At 56.5% G+C, this 26501-nt stretch overlaps 1 protein-coding gene across 2 annotated transcripts; it reads right to left on the bottom strand.

Moving 5' to 3' along the window:
• Positions 1–3641: 3641 nt before the first annotated feature.
• Positions 3642–24836, bottom strand: MAP2K2 (mitogen-activated protein kinase kinase 2). Of its 2 annotated transcripts, XM_043911949.1 has the most exons (11): positions 24450–24836; positions 20573–20783; positions 16146–16292; positions 11262–11339; positions 10573–10624; positions 10369–10493; positions 9597–9810; positions 7677–7741; positions 6498–6559; positions 5588–5633; positions 3642–3956 (listed from the first exon to the last, which is right to left on the bottom strand). In XM_043911949.1, exons 1-11 carry the CDS (start codon positions 24539–24541, stop codon positions 3846–3848), a joined length of 1203 nt encoding a protein of 400 aa, XP_043767884.1. In that variant the 5' UTR covers positions 24542–24836; the 3' UTR covers positions 3642–3845. The 2 variants fall into 2 exon arrangements, with proteins under 2 accessions (XP_043767884.1, XP_043767885.1); XM_043911950.1 differs by lacking the exons at positions 3642–3956; positions 5588–5633 and adding an exon at positions 5730–6290.
• Positions 24837–26501: the final 1665 nt, after the last annotated feature.

Here is a 26501-nt window from a genome sequence, read left to right as displayed (position 1 = left end):
CAAGGCCCCTTGTGGGCACAGTGAGGGTGAAACAGCATCCCTGGCTCCACCCACTGGATGCCAGGAGCTCCCCACCCCCCTGTCGTGATATTCACAGATGTCCCCAGACACCAGTGTCCTCTGGATTAAGGAGGCAAGACTGTCCCCACTGAGACCCAGCTGGGAGAGTACAGAGCTGTCTCTGGCCACGTGTGGCCAGAGCTGGAGATGCAGGACATCTGAATTCAGATGCACCTTGAAGGCAAAACATAGAGCACTGCAGACTCTGTACCTTCTTCCTCCCCCCACAAAAAAAGCAATAGACCAGACAAATATTTCATGTTGATTGTGAAGTGCAATCCTAATATTTCGCTATAACGGGTTAAATAAAACACATCATCAAATTACCTTCACCTGTTTCTTTTCCTTACCTCGTTTTAAACGTGATCAGTGAGGAAATTTAAGTTTTGCTTGCAGTTGGATGACGCACGTGTGTCCTGGTGATATCAGCAGGCACACAGGCACAGAGCCACCTGGAATCTGCCTGCTGGTTCTAAGCACCTTTTTTCCTTCCATTTTCCCCCTGCCCCACCCTTAGGCTTCCCTGGTGGCTCAGGTGGTAAAAATCCACTTGCAATGGGGGAGACCTGGGTTCGAACCCTGGGTTGGGAAGATTCCCCTGGAGAAGGGAATGGCTACCCACTCCAGTATTCTGGCCTGGAGAATTCCATCTACAGAGAAGCCTGGCAGTCCATGGGGTGGAAAAGAGTCAGACACGACTGAGCAACTTTCACACCACCCCTGGAATGCCTTTAATGCTCAGAGAAGGGAGTGCGAAGTTCCCAGGGCAAGGGCCGGTCCCACTTGAGAAGTCCTGTTGGTGGAAGCCAACAGGCATTCAGCCGTGACCCTAAGCTTTTTAGATGGCTCCTGCCCCACAGCTGGGGTTGATAGGAGAAGCCTAAACTGAGCCAGCTTTTCTGGCTTCTCACTTATTCCAAGGTCATCTGTGAGTTGCTCAGGGCTCAGAACCGTGCAGAGACAGAGCCTGCTCTCTGGGGACACAGGGGACAACACACACGGTCTTGCAGTGCTGTTGTTTTTCAGTTGCTCAGTCATGTCCGACACTTTGCGACCCCATTGACTGCAGCACGCCAGGCTTCCCTGTCCTTCACTGTCTCCTGGAGTTTGCTCAAACTCATGTTCATTGAGTCGCTGATGCCATCCAACCATCTCATCCTCTGTCACCCCCTTCTTCACTTGCCCTCAATCTTTCCCAGCATCAGTGTCTTTTCCAATGAGTTGGCTCTTCGTATCAGGTGGCTAAAGTATTGGAGCTTCAGCTCCAGCATCAGTCCTTCCCACTGCTGTTTAATAAGAGAACTTCGACCTGAAGAGAAACTTGCATCAAGATGCTGGGTGTCTTCTTCCAAACCAAGTACACACACACAAAAGGCCCCAAAACCCCCCAAAGTGAAGAAAACTCAAACCCCAAGTGAGAAAACACCCAACAGGTGAGATTCTGAAGCCCTCGGATTCATTTCCTGATTGATATGAGGTCAGAGGGGCGCTGGGGGCCCCTGGACATGGCAGTTGTGTCACCTCACGCCCTTGGCCATCTCAGGGTTTAAGGAACAGCCACGAGGAACCTTGACACAGAACAGTCTTTCACAAGAAGCTGGGGATGGGCCTGGGAGTACTCGACAGCCTGAGTCTGCCTTCTGCCTGGACCCCCACGTCAGGAAACCCCCAGAGCAACAGAAGTTACACATTTCAGGGATAAGAGCCTGCCCCTTCGCAGGAGAGGACTTCGGCAGGATAGGGGACGGCATCCCTAAGCCAGTCTCTGGCCACCAGGTTGTGGGGAGCAGCCAGGGTTGGACCCCCCACGAACTCAGAAGAGATGGGGTGTCAGAGCAGAGGGTGCCAGTCTAGGGACATTTTCAGGGGGCAGGATAGAGAGGAGACCTCAGGCTGTTGAAAGTCACTTTCATCGTGGTCTCCAGGGCTCCGGTATGTTCCTGGATGAGCCTCCGAGTGGGAAAAGGGAGAAGCCATGTGTTGCTGGTCTTTTCCCTAGGGCCCTTGGGGATGGTGAAGTGACACAGCAGGCAGTGGCTGCGGGGAGCTGATGGGCTGGGGGAGGCGCCTGCTTTTGAATCCTCCTCTCGGAGCTCCCTTACCCCCACCTACCCCAAATTCTCCGGCACCCCTAGGACCCTTACCAACGTGGTCTCTTTCTCCTTGCAAGTGGCCGTCGGCCCTGTTAACAGAAAGCAGTCAGGCCCAAAGCCTGACTGTACAGGATTGGCCCAAAGATGGGCCTGTCTGTGACCGCCAGTGCTGGGCGCCCACGGGCCAAGATGCTGAGTCACAGTTCACCCGTTAGGTCCCCTTCCCCCTCTGAGGCTCTGGAGGGAGCCAGGGTGCCCACAGAGCCACACCTCTGCCACTTTTAGTTATCTTTTTTATTCTTTTCTAAATTAGGTGAGATTTCAGAGGCAACCATGAAGTGGCAGAAACCTGGTTGGAAGAGCTACCAACTTGTCTTCTCTTTGGTGACCACAGAGCGGGGAAAAAAACACATAAGAGACTAGCAGGGTCTCCCAGAGAAGAAAAGGATCCAGCAGCTCCCACAGGGCCACACGCCCCCATCTTCTGCAGCCCCCTCTCCAGAAATGCAGGGCCGGTGTGGCTCACCCCAGGCCCATTGCCCTCGGAGAACCTTCCTCTGAAACTTATCACAGATAAATATCAACTTGTTTCAAGCCTTCAGGAAGTATTGGGGTCGGGGGGAGGCTCAGAGCTTCATCTTCGCAGAGCTGGGAGGAGGGGAAGCCTTAGAAGAGGCCCTGCCCTCCACCACTTCCTACCGCCGATGGCTGAGGCGGCCTCCACCATCGGAGGAGGGACAGCCCTGAAGGTGGAAAGGCTGGGTGTCAGCTTCAAGCCTCACGCAGACCATGGCAGGGGGCCTGGCTGGGCACCCCAATGGACACTGGGAGCCAGGACAACCTCACAGCCGCCGACTCATTTCTCATCAGTTGCGGCTGGACAGTTCAAGGCCCCAAGAGTGACGTGCCCCATGTGGTCACTTCTGATTTGCTGGGCGAGTAGAGGTGACACAGAGCCGCCCGCCCACATCTGTCGGGCGGCAGGCGTGGGGGGAGCGGCCTTATCTGCACAATCTGCTGGGGTTTCAACCACACGACAGCTTGGAAACCCAAGGCTTCCTTTCTGTCGAGTGAGTGTCAGCTCAGGCTGCTGTCAGGAGAGTCTGCTCCCCGAAGCACAGGAGGGGACAGGCGGGTACCTCCTGGGGGGCAGGTCACATTCTGCCAAGGACAGGCTGTGCAGCCAGAGGCAGGAGAAGCTTGGGGAGAGGATCCCACGACAGCCATTGGGGACCCGACTGTTCTTCTGGGCTGGGGGGACCACCTCCAAGGGACAGACGCCAGGCGAGGGGCACACATCCACCCCAAGATGGCACCCCCTCTCTGGGGGCTGCTCCGAGGCCTCACAGCTTGGAAAGGAGCAAAGCCAGTGCCCAAAACCATCTCCATCTCCTGGGGGTTGGGCCTGGTGGAGCCCAGGTTGACCCTGGTGGAGGCGTCCACCCTGGTTGGACGGGGATCGAGACCCCAAGAACAAGGAACAAGAAGCACAACTGGCACATTTACTTTTTCTTTCCCTGTTTTGTTTTTTTTTTCTTTTTTCTTTAAACCTAAGGAAGCAGGATCTGAGAAGACAGCACAGCAGTATCGGCCTCCCTGGGCCTGAGGGCCACATGTGCGTCCCCTCGGAGGGCATGGCAGGAGGGGCAGGTGGGGTGGGGGGAAGGCCTGGTGGCAGCAGCAGGACCACCGTCACACGGCGGTGCGTGTGGGCGTGCTGGGCTGGTTTAGCCGCAGTGTTTTACACAACCAGCCAGCAAAATCCACTTCTTCCACCTCGGACCGCTTGATGAAGGTGTGGTTCTGAAAGGGAAGGAGTGGCCTGAGCAGTCTGGCTCTGGACAGATGGCTGGAACCCCACCCCAGGGCCAGCGACATGGGACAGGGTCTCAGGCAAGGGGCAGGCCACTCTGTGCCCCTCCCCCTAACCTGACGCTAGAAGACCCCAGTGCGACAACCACAGATGTCCTCAGGTGTGGCCCCGTGTCATGGGAGGCAGGGCTGCTTGCGTGAGGACATCTGAACTGAACCACAGGACTCTGTAAGGACAGCAAGTTCCCCGTGTGTCCTGTCCGGGTGGCAACCACCAGCTGAGGAGGCTCCTAAGCTTGGAAATAGGGCCTGTGTGGCTGGGGAGCAGGATCACACCTCCTCTGTCAGTTTAAGTGACCCTCATAGTCACCCTTCCCATTTGGAATCGCCAGAGGTTCCTGGTTCAGAAGGGTGGGGGGGTCTACGCCCCCAAACGACATCTGTCTCTTTCACCCCTGGGGAGGCACGACCACTCCCACCTTCCTAAAGGGGGCTCAGGCTTGGGTGAAAAGAAACAAACCAAGGGACCAGGGTCCCTGCGGTCAAGACAGCAGTCAGCCCCCCCAGTGCCTGGTGTCGCCCGGGCAGAGACCTGGATGTGGGCCTGAACTGTGTGAACAGCACAGAGCTGGGTTGGGGAGAGACCGTGGGGGTTTCAAAGCCTGTGCTGCTGTTCCCTTGGTCTGTAATGTTCCACCATGAACGTGGGCTTCTTTTGCCATGCGTACCCCAAACACACATCACTGGACTCAATCAGGAGCTTCTAGAAAGCAGCAGGTTGATGCTGACACTGCTCTACAAGGTGCGCCAGGCCAGGCGCACACTTGGGGTCACAGCAGACTAACTACAGCTGGGACCCGCAGCTAACAGAGGTGGGCTCAGAGGGTACCTTTCTGGGGAAGGTGCTGGAGCAGGGGCCACAGCTGGGGAGAGAGCAACAGGACATGTCCCCAGAGGATCAGGACCATCCTGTGCAAAGGTCCTGAGGTGCAGAGCTGGAGGAAGGCTGGGCGGGGGGCCCCTGCAGGTGTGGGCAGGGCACGAAGCCCAGCAGGAGGCATGGCTAGGTTATTCACACTTCCACGTCACAGCCATCCTGAGAGGCTGCTTCTCCCCCTGTGCACACCTAGAATGCCTGGAAGTGTTTTCTCTCTGAGACACAAAACGTGTAAATAAGGGGCTGTCTGTCTTAGCATCAGGGGTGACTCAGAGAGTCAGACCCAACAATGGAGGAAGGCCTAATGTCCACGGCAGACGTGGGTGGAAGGTGCTGTGATGGCCACCTAAGGCTGGCAGGCAGTCCTGCTGGTAGAAGGTCAGTTCTGGTGAGCAGTATGGTTTAGAGGAAGGCAGATACCCCTGCGGTGCCCCCAACGCCTCAGAGGCCACTCATTCTGAGCCCTAGCCCAGGGCATGCAGGCCCTTCTGTCTGTGGGGAGCTGGGGGGACCTCGGCTGGTCTGCATGGAACTCTCCAGTGAGCCAGGGAGACCCACATGGGTTCTGCAGCTCGCCTGGCCTCCATATGCCAGCCCACGTCATCAGAGCCCGCTCAGGTATTCACTTGGGGCACGGAGGGCCTGCCAGGGACCCCCGAATCTTCAAAATTTGGGTGTCACTCACCATGAGCATCTTCAGGTCTGCTCGCTCAGCTGGGTTCTTAATTAGGCTGCAGGTCCCAGGAGGTGGGAGAGAGGAGAAGCAGGCAGTCAGTGCCGAGGGGAGGAGCCTGCATCCTTCTGCCCTTGGCCGACTGGACCGTGGGGGCGAGGGGCCCCACTGCACCCTTTGGTGTGAGAGCAGGATGCCTGGCCCGGGAGGGAAGGGCGAGGGCCTGGGGCCAGGACAAGAGGGAAAGGGACAGAGGGTGGGAAAGCCCCAGGCTGCTGCTTGCTCAGAGGCCTAGTAGCAACCGCAGCTAAACGTCTAATAAAAAACCCCAAGCTCAAGTCCAAGTGTCAAAATGGATGTTTTTCCTTCAGAAAAGCAGAACTATGTAAAGGCAGTTGTTCAGGGCAGCTCAGGGCTGAGTGGCGGTTCTTTAAACTGACAGCCTCCCGGGGCACAGAGAGGTTCACAGGGTAGTGGGGGATGGCGGCACCCAGAGCCGCAGATCGGCTGCAGGACATGCAAGCCCGGGATGCCATGTGTGCATCTGAACACGCGGGGCGCCCGGCAGACCGGCCCTCTGGGGCCACGGTCCGCTGGCTTGAGGCCGCATCACCCACAGGGGGGGAAGAGGGCTGTCTCCCTGAAGCAGGCTTCGAAGGCTGACCTGGGAGCTGGGAGGTGACGGGCTTGAAGGGCCAACAAACTGGGGTGCCTGCTGGCAGAAGGCAGGGTGGAAATTGTGTGATTTCCAAAGGGTCTGGTTTCACTTGGGGTGGCGGGGATAAGTTGGGATGAGACTCAGCAGCTTTGGGAGGGGGGCCGACTCTCAGGTGAGCTCGAGTCCCACCAGATGGCATCCCCAAGGCCCTGGCCGTCACCCCAGGAAGCAGGCAGCCTGCTCCCCCAACCCGCCCCATCTTACCATTTATTTACAAACTCCTGGAAGTCCTGGGTGAACACACCGTTGGGCAGCTTGGGAGGAGGCTGAGGGACAGACCAGATGGGTGGGGGTCAGAGGTCAAGGATGGTTTGGGAATCAGGGGGAAAGACACCGCCTAGCCATGCGGCCCCTCAGGACACCTCTCATGGAGGCAGAAGCCACCACCCTACTCCCTCCAGCAGCTTCCCTGGGAGCCCTGCTGCCTGCCCTGCCACCTGGGTTTGCCTCTTCCCAGGTTTTCTTTCAAGAGCTCTCATGTTGGGATCACAACTGGTTCTGGAGAGAAGGAGAAGGGGCCATCCCGTCCGCCTCCTCTGGAAGTGCCTGGAGTGAGCTGAGGGTGTGGATCTCAGGGAGGCAGCAGCTGCTGGGGTTTGGGCCTGCAAACTGGGGGAGCCCACTCCCCCACCTCCTTGGGAAGGACGTGCTAGCTGGGCCCGGGCAGTGCTGCTGGGTGCAGAAGTGCTCTCACCAGAGCCGCCCGCCCAGCTCTGTCATCACTGACCCTGCTCTGAGCTGCTCACCTTGAGAGCCAAGCCTGGGCCCAAGGCCAGCCACCCCAACATCCCAGGGCTACCGGAAACCATGTCTGTCCCAGAGGGCCCAGGACAGTGATGCGGCCATGCTGAGAGGGCTGGCTCTGGGGTCAGTTCCTGCTGGGTCCTGTGCCGTTCCCCTCCTCATGCCTTGATGTACCCATCTGTACAGTGGGCATCCATGCTGCACTCTCATGGGCTGGGGCTCCCTGAGGGGAGGGGGACACCTGAACCGTCTCTGAGGAAGTGGGAGGACTCACGACCTCACACACAGACACTAAGATGCTCAGAGAAGGAGGTGCGGGTGTCAGGGCGCCTAGGCCCTGGCACTTAGCCCCCGGGCTCAGAGTGACAATTCTGGGTTCGTCTCTATAAAGATAAGAAAACAGCCCCTTGGGGAGAGTAGGTCTATATATTGCAGGTAGAAGTGAGGCCACACGTCTTCACACCTAGTAACAACATCCTATTGAAGACAACAGTCTCCATCTCTCCCTGCAGCCCCTCCCCCACACACCCCACAGTCTACGTGTCCAATTCTCTTCTGAGGCGGGGGGAACGCCTTCCAACAGGAATAGCTTACTCCCGCTGGTGTGGAAAACCTGCCAGTGGGGCTCTGGGCACGCACCTCGTTCACGATGTAGTCCAGCAGCTCAAAGATCGCCATGGCTGGCCGGCTGTCCATCCCGTGACCTGCCCGGGGCAGAAATGAATTCGGGTGAGATGGGCAGGTGGCCACTGTGCTTCTGTCTGGCGTCAAGGCCTGAGTGTATGGAACGCAAGGCTGACCACCCTCCTCCCACCCGGCCTGAACCACAGGGCAGGCTCCCTGGCCCGGCTGCCCTCCTGGGAAAGGAACTTCTCTCCTGACCCTCAAGTGAATGAGAAAAAGGAAACAAACCCCAAACATGGAAACAAATAGGAACTTTGGTTGACAAGGCATACATCTGGCATGGGGCCGCGTCTGGGCTGTCCCAAATCCAAACCCCTGTTCCCGGTGCAGGCAGGGCGTTTGGGGGGGGTGGAGGGGGTGGCGGTGGGCAGGCAGCTGTGTGTATGACCTTGCCCAGACCTGCGGGCTCACAGTGGTGGCCGGCCGCGGTGGCTGACCCCTGTCCTAGACCCAGCTGGCCAGGCCTGCATTTGGCAGCTGGACTTTTGCCTTCTGTCCCCTGTCCTGAAATGGGCACTCGGGCTGGGGCCGGGCTGGGGGAGGTGCTGGCAGGCGAATGGCCTGGCATAGCCCACTGCTCCTCCCTGCCTGGAAGGTTGGGGCATCATTTGGGAGTCAGGCAGGGAAAGGAGGGGCCACAGCCTGAGGACACAGATTTGGGTGGGGGGTTCTCCCCTCGGAGGAAGTTACAACAGCCCAGCAGTCTGAGCATGGCAGCAGGGAAGCAGGGGGTCTGGGCTTGAAAATATTGTGAAAACCAACTGATGACACATGTGTCTATCCATGGTGAACAGATGCCATGTAGTGGAATATTATGTGACCATAAAAAAGGAGCGAGGCACCGACACTTGTGATGTGGACGGACCCTGAGAACACAACGCTCAGTGAGAACAACAGACACGGAAGGACACACAGGCTGTGATTCCACTGATGGGAAACATCCAGAACAGGCAGATCCACAGACACAGAGAGTGGGTTCCTGGTTGTCAGGGGAGGGGAGAGGGACAGGGGTTCCTTCTGAGGTGACGAGAATGTTCTGGATTCAGATAAGGTGGTGGTTGGACATCCTTGTGAATGTACAGAAATCCAGTGTTATTAGCCTGAATCGAGTGGATCCTATGCTATGTGAATTCTATCTCAATAAAGCTGTTAGGAACCAGCCAACCAACTGCAGTCTACTGCATAGTCCTTTGGTCTCAAACTTAATTCAACTCTCTTCCAGTCACCTGACTTAAGAAAACTAAAATAAAGTCACAGATCCCTAAGTGCTGTTGCCTAATTATACCATCTGAGCTGTGACCATGACCCTGAGCCAGCCCTCAACATGGTGCAAGCATCAGCCTGAATCTCACAGGTGGCTGGTCCGGGTACCGTGAGGCCTCTGCAGGACACAACTCTTCCCGCCTATGCTGGGCTATGCAACAGGGTTGAAGCCACCAGCCACTGGAGGAGACCCTGAGTTGAGTTCCTTTCAATTTGCGCTCCCCAAAAGGTTGGACCTGACACAGGAGAACAGCCATGGCAGGTGGTGGCTGCAAGCCTGCTTGCTGGGCAACCCTTCGGCTTTTCGTATGCTTGAACGTTCTCGTGATAAAAGGTGGGAGAAACCATCCCCCTACCCCACCCCCGCCCTGGCTGAGGATTGAGCCTCTCAACCCAGCCAGCTGGCAGCAACAGGTGCAGCGGCCCCAGACGGGAGGGTCTGGGGCACTTGCAGCACTGTCCCCAGAAGCCACAGGACCATCTGAGGACTGCCGACCACAGGGAATACGGCCCAGGGGAACAGGTGGTGCTGAGAGGGGCCCGTGGGGAGGCAGCTGCCGTCCCCAGCCTCTGGGGCCCATCCAAGCTGGAAGCCCCAGCCTGGAGCCCTACCGCTGATGGGGCGTCCGGGGGGCCTCGGCCGCGGCGAGATGCTGGGAGGTTCTCCTTCCACACCATCGACCATGGGCCGGCCAAATATGGCCTCCAGCTCCTTGGCATCCGGCGGGGGGATGGGGTACCTTCCGATGGACAGTTCCACCAGGGACAGGCCCATGCTCCAGATGTCTGACTGCACCGAGTAGTGGGTGCCTTGTAGCCGCTCCGGCTGCAGGGAGACAGGGAGAGACACCCCAAGGGTGACAAGGAGGGGCTGGCACCCTGGGGCCCCCCTGCACCCCTGTCCCACTCTGGGATCCCTCCAGAGACCCAGCGACAGAAAGCAAGCCATTCCGTCTCCTCCCTCCACTCCATCCATCAGAGCTGACAGCAGCCCCCCACAGACCCACAACCCACAGCTGGAGAGTGCCCTGCCCAGGGACATCTTGTTCTCAGGACAATCCCAAGACTGACTTCTCACAATTTGCTCATAAAATCGCCTGGATGGCTACTAAAATAGTGACTCAGAAATTGACTGACTATTCTCCCCGACTGGACTTTTACTAGCAGCGGAGAGCAGCTGGGCAGAAAGACAAAAACCCAAGTGAGAAGACGAAGGAGACTGGAAATTCAAAGGAGAGGAGAAACCCCCAGCAAAGACAGAAATGGCACAATGGGCAAGAGTAGGCTTCTGGAAAACCTGGAAAACAGGGAAAAGCTGACAGAGTTGGTGGCAGGGAGGATCGCAGAAGAATCTAGGGACACAGCGGGTCGAGGAAGGACTCACAGACATGTAGGACCGCGTCCCCACGAAGGAGTTGGCCATGGAGTCGATGAGCTGGCCGCTCACCCCGAAGTCACACAGCTTGATCTCCCCTCGGGAGTTGACGAGGATGTTGGACGGCTTCACGTCTGGGGGCAGAGCCAGAAGTGAGGACACTGCCACCCCTCACCCCCTGCACGCCCCAAGGCCGGGGTGCCCTCCCCTTACCTCGGTGCATGATCTGGTGTTTCTCCCGGAGGTATGCCAGGCCCCGCAGAACCTGCAGGGGAGCCGCAGGGCGCTGTCAGGGGGACTGTCCCCAGGGCCAGGCCACAGTGGCCACAAGATAGTCACCACAGTCACCCACCTCACCGACTCTCACAAAGTCCCCTGCCTGTGACGTGGGCAATGCTCTCTCCTCGTCTGAGGACGGTCTGGGATCCCTGGGAGCTAAGACAAGGCCTAAGGCTGTAAGTGTCCGGCCAGCCCCCTGCCCTGGAGGTCACCCCAGCCCCAGGGGCATCCTCTGTTAAGCCCTTCACTGTTGGGACTGTGCTCAGGCTCCCCAGGCTGACAGGGTGAAGGATGGAGAGGCTGTTTCACCAAGTCAGTGAGGCCACAGTCAATGATGACAGCACTGTGGGACACCACGTGTCTGGGGTCACAGCATCTCCTCCCCTCGCCCAAGGCCTGCATGGGCCGGGGAGCGTTACCCCACTTCACGGGCAAAGGGACTTGGCCCACTCAGGCACGCAGCTGGTGGAGGCTGGCAATGGCACCTCTGCCTCTTTGAAGGGGGCCACGCTGATGGCCACCACTGGCTTCCAGGGGCTCCTTGAAGCCTGGTCACCTGGAAGCGGGGAAGAGCAGTAATGAACCCTGAGAGTGCAGGGCCAGGCACGTGCCTACACACTTACCGCGATGCTGACCTTGCCCAGGATCTCTTCGGGGATTCTCTTGGCTTCTTTCAACACCTGGTCCAGGGAGCCGCCATCCTGGGGACAGCACAGGGGACAGGCGAGCTGCTCTGAGCCATTGCCAGCCCAGGGCCTTGGGACACCAGAGCAGCAGGCTGGAAAACAAACCACTTCCCAGGCTCCTGGCGAGGGGGTGGTCACTCATGTCTGCAGGAAAGAAGCCAGACCACAGCCAGAGGCGACCCGCGGGCACAAGGCAGGGACTCCCATTGCTTCAGGGGCTCAAGAAGCAGAAAGGCTGCCACCATGCTCCCAGGTGGCTGAGCTTCCTGGAACCCAGGCCCTGGCTGGACAATAGGACTCAACCTTCCTGAGGCTGCCAGGTAGTGGCAGGCAGAGCGGAGCCACAGAGGCCACTGCTCCATGGGCTAGAGTTCGAGCTCACAGCCAGAGCACCAGAGAGTGTATCCGAGTGGGCTCGCAGCTCTGGGCCTGGGTCCCCTTCCAGCAAGCCGGCCATGGCCGTGGAAAGGGGAGCGAGGCCACAGGGGTGCCAGCCCAAGCGCCCAGCGCAGAAGGGAGGCCAAGCCCATGGGTTCCCTCACTGCTCCCTGGCCGAAGCCTCCCCAGCTCCGCCAGGAAGGCCTGATGGCTGATGGGCACAGGGGAAGGGGAGCAAGCGACAGCCACTGCTCACTCTCCTGCCCCTGGTACGTCCAGCAAAGGACCTGACACAGGTCACCCTAGTCGGTTCCCTGACCCGGGCGGGGACCCAAATCCACAAGCTAATGAGAAAACGACAGAAACCCAGGGTCTTGTGCAAGGTCTTGTGCAAACATGGAGACCACAACTCCAGGGGTTGCCGACTGGCCCACAGCACCTCTTGGCCACACGGAAACCCCCCCAGGGTGTCTGGCAGCCAGAGCTGGACCTGGGGGATGCTGGCAGAGGTGGTCGAAATGGGAACTCAAGGCTAGGAGGACAGCCTGTTTTCTCTCTCCCCTGCTCCAGGGCCCCTGTGGCCACCTGCTGCCCCAGGAGGCCTCTCACTTTGCTGGGGGGGTGGGGAAGAAGCCTGCAGGCTCGGGGATGCCTAGTCCCCCTTCCTAGCCCTCTGTCCCCACTGTGTCTGGTGAGAAGGGCTGTGTTGAGAGTTCTGGAAAACCCCAGGCCCTCTGACACTTTAGGAATCCATGCAGGCTCTATGGACTTGCCCCAAACTGAGGGCGAGTGACCGTGCACGCGCCCACAGTGGGTGTGGCTGGAGAGGAACCCACGGGACCAGGCGGCCTGGTGCACCCAGCAGACAGGCTACTGGCCCAGCCCCATTCTACATGCTTGGTGAGATGGGAATTCCTTTTCTTCTCATTAAAACAAAAACAAAAACTATTTCTTTATTTTTGCCTGTGCTGGGTCTTCACTGCTACACTTGGGCTTTCTTTAGTTGCGGCAAGCAGGGGCTTTTCTTCGTTGTGTGCAGGCTTCTCACTGCGGTGGCTTTTCTTGTCGTGGAGCATGGGCTCTCGAGCACAGGCTCAGTAGTTGTGGGGTACGGGCTCAGTTGCTCCATGGCATGTGGGATCTTCCCGGACTAGGGATGGAACACGTGTCCCCCCAGACTCGCAGGCGGACTCTTAACCATTGGACCGCCAGGGAAGGGCTTCTTCTCCTGTTCTCAACCTTAAAGGAATGTTTGGAAAGGATCGTGGTCTCTCTCTTTCCGACCTGGCTCCTGATTTTCCGAAGGGCTGTGATACGTCTGTGGGACGGCGAACATTCATGCAGAGATGGGGCCAGGAGAGGCCCCAGGATGGGGTCTCGAGGTGGCTCAGAACACAGTGAGGTTCTTTTTCACCTCGCCCCCAACATTAGAACGGGCCATTCTCTGTGAGGGACCATCCTGGGTGCCATGGGCAGCATCCCTGCCCCCCAGAACCATCTCCCTGGCTGTGACAACCACGAAGGGCCTCCACACCGCCCAGTGGGGAGCCCCGGGTCCACAGCTGAGGAGACATGGGACAGGATGTGGTATGAGAAGCCCCATGGCAAGGTCCCTCTGAGCCCGGGTCTTACTCCTTATGTATGACTGTGAGCTTTCAATTTGCCCCTGTGTCCTCTGAGCGTCCCAAAGCCCTCCACTCATTGAGAAGGGAGCACATGAATAGATCCTTCTTTTGGTAGCTTTTTTTAAAAGATTTTTTAAAATTTGTTTTTGGCTGCCCTGGGTCTTTGTTGCCATGTGAGAGCTTCTCACTGTGGTGGCTTCTCCTGGGGGCGGAGCACAGGCTCCAGAGCTCGGGCCCAGCTGTGGTGCACAGGCTTAGCTGCTCCAGGGCGTGTGGACTCTTCCTGCACCAGGGATTGAACCCGTGTCCCCTGCACTGGCGGGCGGATTCTTAAACACTGGACCTCCAAAGAAACCTGATACATTCCTCTTAAAAATTCAAATGCAGATGAACTGCACCCTGATCTCCCAGCAATTCCACCAGCCTTCCCAAAGTGTGACTTATTTTCTTCCAGATTCTTCCATGCTCCTGCACACACATCCATGTGCACAGAGGAAGACTGCGTTTTCAGCCTGTCTGTCTGTTCATTCATCTGTGGGTTCGAACGATACACACTTTCCTCCTGAAGGACTGCTCCTCCAGAGCGTACCTGTGGGTTTCATTTCTCCCCTGGAAAGTTGCCTGCTGTCATTCTTTACCTCCCCTTTGCTGAAGGACACATCTGATTTTTCATTATTGTAGAAAAGGGACTGCTTTCTTTGGTACATTTGACTGCAGGCCAAGAAGTACCAAGAGGTGCCTCTGAGTGGTCTGTCAGCTGCTCCCTGGCCACTGCAGCCCCTGAGACACCACTGTCCAGTGGTCCAGGCCCCTTGTTTCCCCCAGGAATGGGTCTGGGTGCCGGGGCAGCCACCAATTCTGCTGTTTTCCGCACTGGCAGGTGAGTTTCTCCTTCTGGGCTGAATTGGGACTGCTCATCATAGCCGGTAGGCTTTTTCCACAAGCTAGAGCTCGAAGCTCGCCGGCGGGAGAGGAGAACCAATGCAGCAGGACCCTTCGTACAGGCAAAACCTTGCCCCATCCTCACCCCCTCAAACAGACACAGTGTGACATTCTTCCAGAGTCCCATGAAGGGAGGTGAGGGCACTGCAAGAGCCTCCCTAAGGCTCAGCTCTGTGGGCCCTCACCTGTTAGCAGAAAGCAGGGTGCGTGGGCCACACTGGAGCCCATGTCTTGGAGTTTGTGTGTGATCTACATGTCCACCGTCCTCTTATGCTTGCTATGAAAGTGAACCAGAAGAGCCCAACCAGGAGCTAAAAGCACGAGCCCAGCAAGCAAAGAGAATCCAGCATCCCCCCAGCACCATGTGTGCTGCGGGAAGGAGCCTCACAGGAACCAAGGCTTCACACCCACTGAGAGTGGAGGGGGAAGAAGAGGGGCGGGGCTGGGACGCTGCCTCTCCTTTGCCAGGAGAGAGGAGCCTCCTGACTCAGGATATCCAGGGAGCAGGGGTGGGGGTGGCTGAAGAGAAGCTGGGGGATGTCCCTGGTGGTTTCATAGGGTCTTAACGACCCCGTGCTTCCAAAGTGGGGAGTGCAGGTTTGATCCCTGGTTGGGGAACTAAGATTGCATGTACCACGCCTGTGTGCTGTGGCCAAAAACAAAGAGAGGAGGTGGGGAACAGGGGGAAGGGAAGAAGGAGAGAGGTGGGGGTGGGAGTGGGGGGTTCATTACAATACAGCAGAGGCCTCCTCAGACCAGAGTGACTTCACGTCCATTTCTCGCCCTGACTCTGCCTGACTCTCATCTGCAAGGAGGTGGCCAGGTGGGTGGGCAGATATGACCACCTTCTCGCCAGTGAGAAAGGGGCACCCACTGGGCACTGCCAGCTTGGGGGGAGCCCTCCCTGCGGCTCACGTGCATTCCTGGCGGGCTCTTGCTTAAATTCGTTTCCTGCCTTCATTACAAAACCATCAGAGAGGACAGTGTGCTGGAGGCCGGGCGTAACGGAAGCTGCCTGCTGAAAGCCACACTGCATCCTGGTTTTGCAAGGGCCCCCGAGGGCCGAGGCCTGGACGGCTGGGCTCGGGCAGGGCTCTACCTGCCGAGGGCGGGTGGCAGAGGGCCGGTAGTGTTTCCTCCAGGAGCCTTCAGCTCTGACCACTTCTGCTTTCATGACATTCAATCCCACCCATTTCTGAGCCTTGAGACCAGAGTTCCTTAATGACAGGGTGCATAGGAATCAGCCGTGGTTTAAAGGAGATGGGCACCCACCCTCCACTACAGAGGCCTGGTCCCCATGGGCCTGAGCTGGGGGTCCAGAGCTGTGTCCCCAGACCACACACTCCGGCCAGAGGGCACGTGGGAAGGAGCAGTCAAGCGTTTCTTCGAGCAGCCCTCCCCAGGTAGGCCTGCTTAGGTTCACAGACTTTCCTGTTTTTTTTTGGCAGCACCACATAGCATGTGGGATCTTAGTTCCCTGACCAAGGATTGAACTCTCACCCCTCTCAGCGGATGCGCAGAGTCTTCACCACTGGACCACCAGGGAAATCCCAGGTGCAAGGACTTTCAACGTAGCATTTTTACATAATGCGGCAGGGACTGGGAACAACCTCAGTGTCCGGCAACAGTGCTTCATAAATTACCCGATGGGTGCACATGGACGCCGGGACAACCAATGGAGGGAACAAGATGGGCCCAGCTCTGAGCCCACAGAGAGCAGTGTCTCTCATGGATCCAGAGAAAAAGCAAAATTGAGAGGAGGCTATGTGGTGCTTAAGAAACGAAGTAAGCTGTGTGCAGGGTGTACAGAGCTGCACCGCCTCCCCACCTGCACTAGGCCCCCGGAACAGGCCAGGGCTCTGGGGGGTGGGCTCACCATGTGCTCCATGCAGATGCTGATTTCGCCGTCGCTGTAGAAGGCCCCGTAGAAGCCCACGATGTACGGGGAGTTGCACTCGTGCAACACTTGTAGCTCTCGAATGATCTGGTTCCGGATGGCTGGCTTGATCTCCAGGTGGATCAGCTGCGGGGGAGATGGGGACGGGGTCAGGGTCACACGGCTGAGGGGCCTAGAAAGGAGGGGTCATTCACCTACCTGGGAGACGAGGACGCACACCCAAGTGCAGACTTGAACGGGAATGTTCACAGAATCTGGAAGGTGGGAGCAACCCGTACACCCTGAATCAACTGAAGGAGGGACAGGCCGAGGATGCTGTCCCTCCACGCATGGAAGCATCACTCAGCCATGACGAGGAGAGAAGCCCCGACACTCGCTATCACATGGATGTGGCCTGAGAACATAATGCTAAGTGAGAGGAGCAGACACAGAAGGATACACAAGGTGTGATTCCACTAATGGGAAACGTCCTGAACAGGCTGATCCTCAGACACAGAGAGTGGGTCTCTGATTGCCAGGCCTGAGGGTGGGGTGGGGGAGTGACTGCTCATGGGGATGGAATGCATTTTGGGGTGATGAAAATGTTCTGAAATTGATGATGGTGATGGATGCACAGCTCCATGAATATACTAAAAATCACTGAGTTAAATACTCTAAAAGGGTCAATTGTATGGTAGGTGAATTACATCTCATTAAAGCTGTTTAAAAAAAGTATCATCAGAGGCAACACTGTCCACTTGGTTACAAGGGGAGCTCTGTGAATCAAATTTTACAGAGTGTCAGCCCTTCCCAGGAGCAAACCCAGCAGTGCCCTGTTCGACGGGGCAATTGCTTCACCACTGCCCCTCGTCAGGGTGGGTTCCCCTTCCCCTTCCCCTGCCAGCCAAGAGACCAGAGAGAGCCTCCCGCTGCCCCCCTGGGAGCCTGACTCCCCTTCCCTTGAGTTCAAGTCGACAGAAAGGATTGTCACCAAATTGATCATGATACCTGGAAAGACGAGGAAGGAAAGGACCGCCTAGAGATGCAGAAGACAGCTGACAAAGGGCCCAGAGCAACGCCCAGCTACAAACCCCAAGGAAGCCAAGATGCCTGGCAGGAGAGAGCCAGGCTGTAGATCGCTGACCTGGCTGCTCAGAGTCCCAGGTGCCCCAGCCACCGCGATACAATAAGGCAAGGGTATAATTCCCACCCACCCCTGTCAGAGAGGCAGAGCCAGAGCCCAGCTATCTGAACGTGACCAACTCAACAGACATTTCTGTGCAGTTGATTACGCGCAGGGCCAGTGATGAGCAGACAGCAGAGAAGGTCCTGCTTGGAGGGGACATGCCACCGGGAATGGGTGAGACACAGGCAGAGCAACCCCAGGTGGTAGAGGTGCTGATGGAGGAATCACAGACAGGTGCCCCAGGATTCCGGTGACATTGAGGCCAGGCCTCAAAGGATGGGTGGGACTCAGCCAGATGGACAAGGGATGGTGGGGGTGCCAGGTGGAAGGACAGAGAGTGGCCTGTTGGAAGGGTATGGGCCAAGTTCAGGGGGTACAGTGTATGTGTGGGACCCACACGAATGCCCCTCAAAACCTGGAGAACTGTGGAAGACTCTGGCAACACGGTGCCTGGTGCCCACGAGGCCCCCAGGCAAAACCTCCCACCCCTACTTGAAGGATGCCTGCAGAGCCGATCTCTGGTCGCAGGCTCTCGGACAGCGTGCCTTCCCACGGCCAACCCCAGCAGGATGGCTCTCTCTTGTGAGGGGATACCCAGCACGTGCCCACAGACTAGGTCAACTGCAAAGAACAGACCCAAGAGGATTCAAGTCCAAGCCAGACAGCGGCCAGCTCAGCCTCAGGTTCTCAGGAGAACAGAGCTGCTGGTCTACGGGCACGAGAATGCACACTGGGGTTTTGTGCCAGCTGACTCAGGGCCATCACTCCAAAGAAGGTGGCCAGTGTTGGGACGTGGCCTTGGGTAGGCCTGTAACCTCCGTTCTTAAAGCCAGTGGGACCGAGGGGAGGGACACACACAGAGGCTGAACACACATTCCTTCGCTGGGAGCACAGGAAATCAGGAAAGCCCTGTGGGCACAACACACTCTGAGTTCATCGGGACTCAGGACGCAGGAGGAGTCGGGATGCCACGCTGGAGTCCAGAGAACACTTGGAGACCAGCTCCCTTGGGTCTTGTGGGACTGGCCTCACTGCTCGTGTGGAACTGCTCAGGATACTGCCCTGCCCATCAGAGGGCCAGGAGGGACCAGAGCCCTCAGCAGGATCCCCGCTGATCCTGCCAGCCCCACCTTCACCCTCACACCTGGGCCATCTGATAAGCTCACACTCTTGGAATGCATGGAATTCAGACTCAGCTTCCTGGGAACTCGGAATTCCACCAAGGGTAGTGGAGGAAGGAAGTCACTGAGCCTAAACACCACTGTGTCATGTCCATTGCCCCACCTGTGTCCTTGGCTGGATACCGGCAAACAGGCCTTTGGGGTGAACTGGCCCTCCAGGAGCTCTGGACCCCCAAAGACCAGTTGAGGGCTTCAGGGCCACCGGGGAAGGTCTCCCTGAACTGTGTGATCCTGGGTGCGTGGCTGCACAGGCCACAGGCAACCAGAGGAGATCACGCCTGATGCAGAACAAAATCTGAGACCCACTCCCCCCTAGTTTTTGGACCCTTCTTTTTTTCCTTTCTTTCTTTTTTTGGAGTCAGCTTCCCAATGAGGAATCGAACCCTGGCCCTGGCAGTGAAAGTGCCAAGTCCTAACCACTGGACTGCTAAGGGAAGTCCCTTCCCCTCCCTCCCCACCAAAGTTTTTATTTTCAAAGGATTATAGAAGCTCAGGAAAGTTGCAAAAACAGCAAAGAGAGTCTGTGACTGAGGCGGGAGTCAAAGCGGGGCACAGACATACGTGGCGCAGGGCTACCAGCTAGACTACACCTGCCCACCTCTCCAACTTCAAACTCTGAAGCCCCACTTCACAGGCTTTAAGAAAGCTGTAGATAAACTCTCAAAAATCCGTGGTTATATAAGTCAGGTTATCTACCACCTGCAAGAGTCCTGGCCAACCTGAAGACCCTTCCGACCCTGAGAAGCACTGAGTTCAAGTCCCTACCACCCCCCACTGCTGTCTGAATTTCATGGCTGCCCTTCTGCTCCCCAGAGTGGGGGGTGCTTCGGGGAGAGCAGGGATTTCTGGGGCTGCTCTGGTTTGGAAAAGGCGGCCTGCGGAAAGCAGACAGAAATAAAAACGAGGGGTTGTACATTTCAGGAGGGAGGGGCTCGGCAGGCAGACAGCCAAGCGACAGACCCCAGCAGAAGCCCCAAGTGCACATCTCCCAGGAAAGGCGGGCCTTGCACAGATCCCCTGTCGCCAGGGTACGGGGTGGTCAGGTGTCCAAGAATGCAATTCAGAAACCATAGGGTCCAGATGATGGGATCCAAAGAGGGGGCTCTCTATGTCAACACGATGGCCCTGGGGACGTGTGCAGGGGCCACTGTCCCCCGGTGGGGACCTCCTCCTGTTCCCCACCCCCGACGTCTCTCAGGGACCCTCCCCCACAGACCAGGAGGGCAGCCACACAGCAGGCCCGATGAGGGTCGTCTCAGCATCAGGGTCTGCACTGAACAGGGAGGTGATGGTCACTTCACATGACCCCGGTAAGGCCATGGCACCCAGTTGTTGGGTCAGGCACCCATCTAGAAGTCACTGTGGAGGTATTTTTAGATGTGATTTAACACAGGAATCATCAGACTCTGAAGGAAGCAGGTGACCCTCTAAGTGGTGGGCCTTATCCAATCAGGTGAAAGCCTTCCAAGAAGGGATGGGATCCACCTCCAGATTCAGCTCTTCCCTGGGTCTGGAGCCCACAGGCCTGCCCTGCCGACTTCAGACCTGCCAGCCCCTATGACTGCCCGAGCCAGTGTCTACTCTTCCCCTCCATGCCCCCAGAGGTTCCCTCTCTCTGGAGAACACTGGCTAACACGTGTCGTTCGGACCCCATCCCCCAAAAAGTGACCGTCGCTCCCAGCAGCCAGTCTTGGTGGGCAGAGCTTTCTTCTGGCTCTGATGTCAGGGGGCAGCCGGCTCTAAGGGCACCTGACTCTCCTCTCTTTCATCTGCTCCTCTCTCAAGCCAGTCTGTTCCTGTGAATCTGAACTGTAGCCACAGCTGGGATGGCAGAGGGTGGTCTTAGAGGAGGAGCTGCGTGAGGCAAGCCTGCATTGCCACAGTCTAACTAGAACCCAAGCTGGGGGATGGGGCCTCTGAGCCCAGGAGCCAATCAGAAAGCAGATGCCTGCACCCTTCAACCTTCCCTCCCATCTCCAGGGAACCTGCCCGGACCACTGACCACCGGCGCCCACAGAGCACGGGGACAGAGCAGTCGCCCACTGCCAGCTGTGTCTCACCTTTCTGGCCATGATGAGGCCCGAGGGTCTGTGCTGGACCTTGGTGACCACTCCGCCATTGCCGGCTCCCAGCTCGGAGATCCGTTCGAAGTCATCGTCCTTGAGTTCACCGACTTTGGCCTTCTGGGTAAGGAAGGCTTCCAGCCGCTTCTTCTGCTGCTCGTCAAGCTCTAGCTCCTCTAGCTTCTTCTGGAGGTCCACCAGGTGTGCTCTGCAGAGACCCCGAGAGCAAGGGTGAGCGTGAGCCAGAGTGAGCGAGCCACCAGAAGATGACTCGGTCTGAGCCAGGGTCACCGTGCCACCACTGCATCCCAGGCCCTGGGGTTTGGGGCCAGCAGGTGAATCAGACTTGTCTCTTGTGAGTCAAGAGCCTACCATCTGGTAGGAAAGACAGACAATCCACAGACATACAGCCGGCCTCCCAGAGAACTAGCCACCTCTCACCACATCATAAAGGTTAGGAGATCTCGGGGATGAGCTGTAGGTCGATGGCTTTGATATCAGACCCAGGAGGCCTCTTTCTTGACACAAAGGCTCGGGCCACATGGGAAGGAGATGAAGGAACCACGGGGAGAAGCCCAGGGGTCAGGGAGTGGAGGTCCCCAGGATTTTTCATGAGGATGGAGGAGCAAACTGAGACTCAGAGTGGCCTCAGAGCAAAGAACCAGAACCTAGGGGAGGATGACAAGAAGCTGCTACACCCGTGCCTCTAATTTAAATGGATTACACACAGCCACTGGATGGGGAAAGACAGGGGCATAATTTATAAACGGTGCAGACAAATGCAGAGCATTCCGTTCCGCCAGCACGCGCTTATTATATCCCAAGCATTACTGTAAACACTAGGCGTTTATACGCACACACATTCCTAGACCTGGTGATTAAAAACCAACCACATATATGGCACTTTATTGGGTGATTTAGGGAACTTTCAAAGGAAATGACAGTATGCTATTTTCCCTGGTGACTTGACTTTGAACCAAATCCTGGAGTTGAAGGCAGCTCCCTGTAACAGGCAGGTGGACACGAGCTCAAGGCTCAGTGCCCACAAGGATTAACTCGGGGCTGCCCGAAAGAGAAGAACAGGGACTTCCCTGGTTGTCCAGGGGTTAAGAATCCACCGTGCAATGCAGGGGACGTGGGTTCAATCTCCGGTCGGGGAACTAAGATCCCACATGCCGTGGAGCAACTAAGCCTGCAGGCCACAACTAAAGATCCCACGTGCCACAACTAAGACCGGATGCAACCAAGTAATTTTTTTTTTTTTTAAGAAAAAGAACATAAGCTATGTGTGCAATTAAAAAAATTCTAGCCACATTAAAAAAAAATCAGGTGAAATGAACTAATCTGGAAAGCATATTATGCTTACAGCTCCCCTGAATTTGGACACACCGTGTGTCAAGGGCTGGCACGGCCAGGGGCTCTAGCCAAACAGTAACTGCAGCTCTAGAGAAGAAGAAGTGGCTCCCAGCCACCACTCCCCAGGGCATTTATACAATTTATTCATTTATTTAATGGCTGCCCTGTGCAGCACATGGGATCTTAGTTCCCCAACCAGGGATCAAACCTGTGTCCCCTGCAGTGGAAGCTCAGAGCCCTAACCACTGGGCTTCCAGGGAAGTCCATCTCCAGGGCATTTAGGCCAAAGCTGACCACCCAGCTGGGGAAGACCTTTTAGGGGGGATTCAAGCAGGAGATAAAGGAGGAGACTGGAGTCCTGACAGGAACCTTCCAATCCCCAAGATCAATCATTACTTGCCGACAACTTAAAGAGATGTGAGTGAAAGGACACCCCGGAGCAAGATGACCTGCCACTGGGTGATGTCAACCTGAGCTGGTAGCAAGAAAAGGTCGCTGGGAGGTAGGTGCCACATCGCGAGCAGGTACCAGAGCTTTAACCAGTTCACTGAGTTCTCAGGATCCTCCTGGGAGGCAAGTCTCTTGCAGACCCCGGCCCTTAAGGGAGGGAGAAGGCTCAGAGGGTCAGTAACCTGTCTGAGGCTCACAGGCAAGGAAGTGGCGTAGGCTGGAGTGAATGACTCCTGTGTCCAGTCTGCCTGCAAAGCCCAGGCTCACGGGAGCGGTCGCCTGAGCCGGGACCTGGATAAAGGGGGAAGAAGGATGTGATGAACAAAGGAGGGGAGGCAAAGGAGTAAATGTATGTGCCATGACTCCTCCACCGAAGGGCTGAAGAGGCAGCTTTTGTGGCCAGACCCTCAGACCCTGGAAAGTCTTCAGCTTGCCCAACAGACATCTAAAATGCATTCTGGAGTCAGCTGATTAATCCATCTTACATTTAATGGCAACACCACTGTGGTTATTAAAAAACAAAATAACACCCTGGAATTCCAATGGCCAGATTCTTCTAATGGGGGAATTCTTGAAGGGATGGAAATCACAGATCACATTTTAAGGAAAAAAAAGAGAGAGAAAGCAACTATGATGAAGGAGTTCTCTTGTAAGAATAAGTGGATTTTTTTGGGGGTGGGGGGTGAAGGGGCTGAGCCACACTGCTTGTGGGATCTTAGTTCCCCGACCAAGGATTGAACCTCTGTCTCCTGCATTGGAAGCTTGGGGTCTTAACCATTGGACTGCCAGAGAAGTCCCTAGAATAAGATAATTTTTTGAGAATCAGGAACGCGTCCCCACATTGAGCTGCACCCTCGGGGACAGAAAAAGATGTGAACTTACACACATGTGCATCAAGGCGCTCCTCCATCATTTGGTTACAGGGAGGCCAAGTCCCCTGAGAGGCACCAAACATGCCATTCTCCCATCACCTCTGGGTTCTCACAGACCACGCCATGAGCAAGGCACACAGACCCCGGCAAGGGGTTTCTAGGACCGTCCTGTTCCGCTCCAGCATGGAGAACCGAAGCAGGGAGGTCAGGGATGTGCTCTGAAGACAAGTCTGCCATCGGGTAACCCCAAAGGCCCAGGTTCTTTCTCTGTCCCCTTCTTTCCCCTCAAGTCCTCCTGTCCCCCTCCATGGCTTCAAACCACCACCACCACTTCTCCAGCCCCTCAAGGATTTGTTAATCCATTCAATTCAGAATCTCTCTGTTCATTTGCTTTTCAGGGGTCCCAGCAGGCCCCCTGACTTCTTTCTTGCTATGAGTTCTCCCCACCTCTGGCCCTCCAAATCTCCCTCGCTCCCCACTTCTCCAGCCTCTCTGCCCCTGTCAGGATGCCTCACTACTCTCCCCAGGTTCAGCAGCTCCTCTCCCTACCAGCAAAATGTTCTCAGGCTCCCTTCCCCCCAAATTCCCTGAGACCTTCCCTCATCTCTCAGGCACCCTCTTCCCCTTTTCTTGGACCTCCCTACCCCATGCTCACTCCCAGGGACCCTGCCTGCCCCATCTTCTCCCTTCAGGAACCCCATGCGCCCTGTTCTTAGAATGCAAGGACCCCTTCCTTCCCTCTACATCACTACTCAGGGACTCCTCCCCCTTCCTCCGATTTCACTACTAGGGACCCCTGACCCATCCTCTCCCCTCAGGTGAGGATCACTACCATAGCTTCACTCTGTAGGGCCTCATATCCCCGTCTTATCCCCGCAGGGACCGATTCACTATCAGACCATCATTTCCCAGCAAGAACCCTGCCCGAGCCCAATTTCACCATTCACGAACCCCCTCCCGCCAATATCATACTCAGAGTCCCTCATCCTCTCCTCTCCTCTTCAGCGACCCCCTCCTCCGACCTTGCTACCTGGGCCCTCTCCCCTCCTTTCAGGGACTCCCTCTTCCCAGATCTTGCTACTCGGGGCCTCTCCCCTCTTCTCTCCTCGACCCCGGCCCCAGACCTCGCGACTCTGGGACACCCCCCCCGCCCCCGACATCCTGTCCTCTCCCCGGCCCCGGCCCGGCCCACTCACTCGGAGGCGCCCTCACTAGTGGGGGACGGGCCCTCGGCGATGGCGGGGTTGATGGTGAGCGCCGGCAGCACCGGCTTCCTCCGGGCCAGCATCGGGGCTCCGCGGGCCGGCGGCGGCGGCGCCTCTAGCCGGGGCCCATAGGGGGCGGGCCGGGAGCGGGCGGCACCGACGCGAGCCCGGGGCTGCGGCCGCGGCCTAGGCCGGCGCCGAGGCGACGAGGATGGGCGGTGCTGCGGATCTGGGGCGAGGGGCCCCAAAGGTCGCCGGGGCTGAAGCGGCGGGATCGGGGCCGCCGCAGCCACCGAAGCCGGACAGGGGCTGACGCTGCAGCAGGAGCCCGGGAGGCGGAGGGAGGGGAGGGGGAGCTACGAGATCGCGGGCCGGCCTCTCGCGAGAGCCACCGCCTGGGGAGGAGCCGCTCGGGCCCCGCCCCTAGCCCCGACGCGTGCGCACCAGCTTGGGGCTGCCTCCTCGAAGGGAAAAGGGGCGGAGATTGACGCGAGACTGTGCCTGGAGCGTGCGCGCTCACTCGCCTCCTACCGAGCGAGTGCGCATGCGCCTGGGGTACAAGGAAGGGACGCAGGGGGAGGCCGGGCGACAGGCAGGATGCGGTGGGCAAGTGCGCGTGGGGGAGAGGTCAGCCCCTCAGAACCTTGCGGTTTCCAGACTGGGACTGCGTAAGCCAGCAAAATCCTCAACAGTTGTGGGACACTTAAGTTGTCAGAGTCAACTTAAGACTTTTTGCCAATTAATGAACATATCCTGTAAACTCATGTCAATTACCATCATTCCTTCATGAAAGAGACGTCATTTAAAAACTTTTTTTGTTGTGAGTATACCTAATATAAAACTTACCACTGGTAACTGCATGGCTCAGTGGCATTAAGTACGTTCACACTGTTTTGCAACCATCCCCCGCAAACATCTCCAGAACTTTCTCAGTTTCCAAACTGAAACTTTGTCCCCATGAAACACTGACTTCCCCAGACCTCCACTCTATAGTAATTGTCCTTTGTGACTGGCTTATTTCACTCTTATTTCACTTCAAGGTCCATATATATCCTCAAGGTCCATTTATGTTCTCGCATGTGTCAGAATTTCTTTCCTAAATTTTTAAGGCTGAGTAGTGTTCCACTGCATGGTTAGACCACATTTTGTTTCTCGGTTTTTCCACTGATGGACTTTTGGGTGTGTCTCCTTTTTGGCTGTTGTGAATAGGGCTGCTATGGACAAGGGTGTACCAATATCTGTTGAAATTCCTGCCTGCAATTATTTTTAATATCTACTTAAAAGTGGAATTGTTGGATCATGTGGCATTCCTACGTTTTAATTTTTTAAAAGTATTTGGCGGCACCAGGTCCATTGCAGCATGTGGGATCTTTAGCTCCATAATTAAATAAAAATTACATTATTATTATTAGCTGTGCTGTTAGTTTCGGCATATGGGATCTAGTTTCCTCACCAGGGATCAAACCCGTGCCCGTTGCATTGGGGAGGGTGGAGTCTTAGCCACTGGACCACTAAGGAAATCACTATGTTTAATTTTTTGAGGGATCATCATACTGTTTTCCACAATGGCTAAACCATTTTACAAGAAAAGTGATTTTAGCACCAATTTAAAAAAGGCAGTACACGGGAGAGAATAAAGGACAGTCATTTAAATAGGAAAATGTTGACTTCCCACATTGCTTTTGGGGGGACTCACATCTCTGAGCACCTGTGCATGTTTCATGGTGGGGTGCATCTTCACGTGGGAAGAAATAGAGAAAGGGAGATTAGATCCACTTCTAGGTCCAGCTCAGGTCCCCTGGTTCCCCTGGCTCAGTCTTGCCCACTTCCTGTCCGGCCACCCTGCAGTCATTTTTTTCTTTTTCTTTTTCTTATTTATTTATTTGGCTGCACCAGGTCTTGGTTGCGACACTTGGGATCTTCCATCGTCATTGAAGATGAGGGATCTTTTTTTAAGTTGCAGCATGAGGTCCCTTACTTGTAACATGTGGAATCTCCTTCCCTGACCAGGAGTCAAACCTGGGACCCCTACATTGGGAGCGA

The sequence above is a fragment of the Cervus elaphus genome, chromosome 9 (genome assembly GCF_910594005.1).
Source record: "Cervus elaphus chromosome 9, mCerEla1.1, whole genome shotgun sequence".
NCBI lineage: Eukaryota > Metazoa > Chordata > Mammalia > Artiodactyla > Cervidae > Cervus > Cervus elaphus.
This window is presented reverse-complemented; position numbering and strand designations above follow the sequence as displayed.